This window comes from Colobus angolensis, unplaced genomic scaffold, assembly GCF_000951035.1.
Source record: "Colobus angolensis palliatus isolate OR3802 unplaced genomic scaffold, Cang.pa_1.0 Scaffold51, whole genome shotgun sequence".
NCBI lineage: Eukaryota > Metazoa > Chordata > Mammalia > Primates > Cercopithecidae > Colobus > Colobus angolensis.
In genome coordinates this window covers 13,635,728-13,640,238 of record NW_012118599.1, presented here as the reverse complement: position 1 = coordinate 13,640,238, position 4,511 = coordinate 13,635,728, and the positions used below count along the sequence as shown (strand labels likewise).

Genomic DNA, 4,511 nt, shown 5'->3' with positions numbered 1-4,511 from the left:
TTTCACTGTGTTAGCCAGGATGGTCTCGATCTCCTGACCTCGTGATCTGCCCGCCTCAGCCTCCCAAAGTGCTGGGATTACAGGCATGAGCCACCACGCATGGCCAGGTCTTAACTTTTATGAGCAAACCAAATTATACACATTACATTTTTATGTTTCTAAACAAGTACCTTTACAATTAATAGTAAGTATTAACTCTTCCACTCAAAATTCTTCTATTAAGTATTCCTTATCTTGATGTAGTTTTCACCTACTGCTCTAAATTATCAGAATTATTAGAATTATATCTTTACCCCAGTCACTGCTTTCTTCCCACAGCCTGGGAACCCAATGAACCTGGATAATATAAAAAATTATTTTAGAGGCCAGGCACAGTGCTCATGCCTGTGATCCCAGCACTCTGGGTGAGGCTGGCAGGGGAGGATCACTTGAGCCCAGGAGTTCAAGATCAGCCTGGGCAACACTGAGAAGACCCCATCTCTATATAAAATATATGTATACATACACATACACACATACACACACACACACATAATTTTTTAAATAAATAACATGTCAAAAATGTTACTGTTACTCCTGGGCTCTAAGATAAACCAGAAAAAGCAAAGTATATTTGTTGGTTTGCTTCAATTATCAAGTAACAACTAATTATTAGCTTTAACTCACATAATCACTACAGGATAAGAATACAGAATTCACTGGGACCAAACAGGCTTACTGATTCTCCTTCACCAAACCCAATTTTGGTTCCCCACTCCACTATGAAATCATATTGAAGACTTCAAGGCTCCCAATTCCTATATACAGTGTTTGAAGACAATTAATTTGGATGGAACTAAACTTAAAAAAGAGAAGTCTGGGCCGGGCACGGTGGCTCAAGCCTGTAATTCCAGCACTTTGGGAGGCTGAGGCGGGCGGATCACAAGGTCAGGAGATCAAGACTATCCTGGCTAACACGGTGAAATCCCATCTCTACTAAAAATACAAAAATTAGCCAGGCATGGTGGCATGCGCCTGTAATCCCAGCTACTCGGGAGGTTGAGGCAAGAGAATTACTTGAACCCGGAAGGTGGAGGTTGCAGTAAGCTGAGATTGCACCACTGAACTCTAGCCTGGGCAACAGAGCAAGGCTCCATCTCAAAAAAAAAAAAAAAGTACTCAAAAATGATGAAGACATATTGAAAGGACACAGGAACTAACTCACAAGGGGTCTCATTGGCCAGATTTGGAACAATGTGTGCATGAAAATAAATAATGATAATAAAACATTATAACGTATCAAAGAATCCATGAATTCATACTCATATAAATGGATAAACAAATGGCAGTGAGGGTTAGGAAGTTCCCTCTTATAGTAGAAAGCCAACTAATAAAGGTAGAAGGAATGAGGAAACTTGAAAAATCACTATTTGATACCATCATAGGCCAAGCACAGTGGCTCATACATGTAATCCTAGCACTTTGGGAGGCCGCAGAGCTCAGGAGTTTGAGACCAGCCTTGGAAACATGGCAAAACCTTGTCTCTAGCCAAAAAAAAAAAATTAGCCAGGCGTGGTGGCTCATGCCTATGGTCTCAGTTACTCAGGAGGATCACCTGAGCCAGCTGCAGTGAGCTGAGATTGTGCCACTGCCACTGTACTTCAGCCTGGGTGACACAGCGAGACCCTGTTTCAAAAATTTTTTTTAAATAACTATTATCATAATATCTGGCTCAGGCAAGACTCATGAGTGGATGCTAAAACCAGTGGGTGAAAGTTTGAGGAGTAACTGAATATTTACAAGGTCTCAAAGTATCTCCTCTATAAGATACATATTAATTTAAAAAGATAAAACAGGAACTTTATAGTGGAGAAATCTGGCAGACACCACTTTAACCAAATAATTAAAGTTAACATTACCAGTAATGGGATAAATCAACACCTGATACAAACTGAGCATCAATTCTGTGATAGTCTTGCCAAAAATGAATAACCTGAATTTAATCACAAGAAAAAAGACAAATAAAAAATTAAGGGATATTTTACAAAATATGTGACCTCTTATTTTCCAGAATGTTAATGTTATGGAATACAAAGACTCAGATTAAACAAGAGTATAAGAACATGAAAACTGAATGTGATAAATAATCTTGCACTTTCTTTTGCTATAAAGGGCATTAATGGGACAATGTGAAATATGAGTAAGATTGGTAGACTGGATAATAGTATTGTATCACTGCTAATATCCTAATTTTGATAAGTGTATTAAGGGTATGTACCTTCTTTGTTGTTAGGAAATACTTAAGTATTTAGGAGTAAAAGAACATCACATCTACAGGTTACTTTAAAAAGCTCAGAAAAGGCCAATGCAGTGACTCACGCCTATAATCTCAGCACTCTGGGAGGCCGAGGCAGCAGGATTGCTTGAGGCCAGGAGTTTGAGACCAGCCTGGACAAAACAGTGAAACTCCATCTCTACTAAAACTACAAAAATTAGCCAGGTGTGGTGGCACATACTTGTAATCCCAGCTACTTAGGAGGCTGAGGATTGAGAATCACTTGAATCCAGGAGGCAGAGGTTGCAGTGAGCCAAGATTGCGCCACTGCACTCCAGCCTGGGCAACAGAGTGAGACTCTTTTTCAAAAAAAAAAAAAAAGTTCAGGAAAAATTACACACACACACACACACACACATTGAGAGAGAGAAAAAAAGATAGAGCGAGTGTATTAAAATGTTAATAATCTGGCAGGGTGTGGTGGCTCATGCCTGTAATCCTAGCACTTTGGGAGGCCGAGGCAGGTGGATCACCTGAGGTGATGAGTTCGAGACCAGCCTGGCCAACATGGCGAAACCCCATCTTTACTAAAAATACGAAAAAAATTAGCTGGGCATGGTGGTAGGTGCCTATAATTCCAGCTACTTGGGAGGCTGAGGCAGGAGAATCACTTGAACTTGGGGGACAGAGGTTGCAGTGAGCCGAAATCACGCCACTTCACTCCAGCCTCGGCAAAAGAGCAAAACTTCGTCTCAAATCATCATCACCATCATCATCATCATCATCATCATCATCTGGGAGAAGAGTACTTGAGAATTCTTCGCACTATTATTGCAACTTTTTTGTAAGTTTAATTATGTCAAAAAAAAATTTTTTTAAATGAAGTTTCAGGTTACTGAACCTGTGTGAGAGTAACAAATTTGGGTCTCCTACATAAGTTATTACAAAAAGGCAATCATGCAAAGCAGCTGATACCTTGTTGTTTATGAAGCCGCTCTAACTCGGTCCTAAGATAGTACATCTTCTTCTGGCGGGCTTCCCGGTCATTCTTTAGTTTTTCCCTCTCTTCAATAACCTGCAAAATACAAAATGGTAAGAGAGTCCATCTCCTCCAACATTCCCTTTTCTATTTCTCTCTTCCAGAAGCCTTCATGCTAGACATTATCTGAATGTAAGGATCCAAATGCCTGCACACAGGCTCTGACCTTACAGTCAAAGTGATATTTCGTTCTAAGTTCCAGAATAGAACTGTCCATCTTTTCAAAAACTATACTGTCCAGAAATGTCGTTTTTTTGTTTGTTTTTTGCAGGAAGCACCTAGGGCACTGATAGCAACTATTAGATAGTGGTTCTAAGTTCCAAAGGGAACCATATATATGTTATATATAGAACCATAAAGGAACTATATATGTTATGAGTAAGGGACATATTTCATATTATTTATTTATTTTCACTGCTCCTTGTAAAGTAGGGATAACCCATAGGCAGTGTGCCCAGAGTAGCATGTTGTTTAAACCTCACAACATTTTCTCTATTTTGTAGTCAGAAAACTGAGGTTGTACAAGATTAAGCAGAATACTCAGTCACACATTAAGTGTAGATTTACAATCCAGGTATATCTGCCCTAAAGCTCATGATCTTTCAACTATACTACTACCTAATGGAAAAAAGCAAATATGGCTTGTTTATACTATACCAGCATATAATAGGCTGACATGTGTCTATAATAGACCTATGTATTATCAGCACCCTGACTTAAGGACTAGATTTATAAAAGGAAAGAGAAAGTGTATGACCTCCAAACACTGTCTCTGAAGTTTTAAGTTTTGTCTATATTGAACCTATTTCCCTTTCTCAAGACTTTTTAGTAAAACTAAAGACTGAAGTTAAGTTTCTATTGAACTTAAATACTTTGAAGTGTTTTTTGTCTTCCCAATAATTGGCTAACACTTTTTAACTGCAAAAAACTGAGACTGGCCCTCTATTTTTTTTCTTCAGGTCTTAACTTTTTTTTTTTTTTGAGATGGAATCTTGCTCTGTTGCCCAGGCTGGTGTGCAGTGGCATGATATCGGCTCACTGCAACCTCCGCCTCCTGGGTTCAAGCAATTCTCCTGCCACAGCCTCCTGAGTAGCTGGGACTCCAGGCATGTGCCACCACACCCGGCTAATTTTTTGTATTTTTAGTAGAGACGGGGTTTCACTGTGTTAGCCAGGATGGTCTCGATCTCCTGACCTCGTGATCTGCCCGCCTCAGCC

The 4,511-nt window shown here is 39.6% G+C and overlaps 1 protein-coding gene across 2 annotated transcripts in view; it reads right to left on the bottom strand.

Moving 5' to 3' along the window:
• The window catches only part of ZNF318 (zinc finger protein 318), a 41,154-nt gene that overhangs the window by 17,847 nt on the left and 18,796 nt on the right, over positions 1-4,511 (bottom strand). For both annotated transcript variants that reach the window (XM_011960384.1, XM_011960383.1), the window contains one exon: positions 3,230-3,329. In XM_011960384.1, coding sequence (XP_011815774.1) covers positions 3,230-3,329 — 100 coding nt within the window. The remainder of the gene's footprint in view (positions 1-3,229; positions 3,330-4,511) is intronic.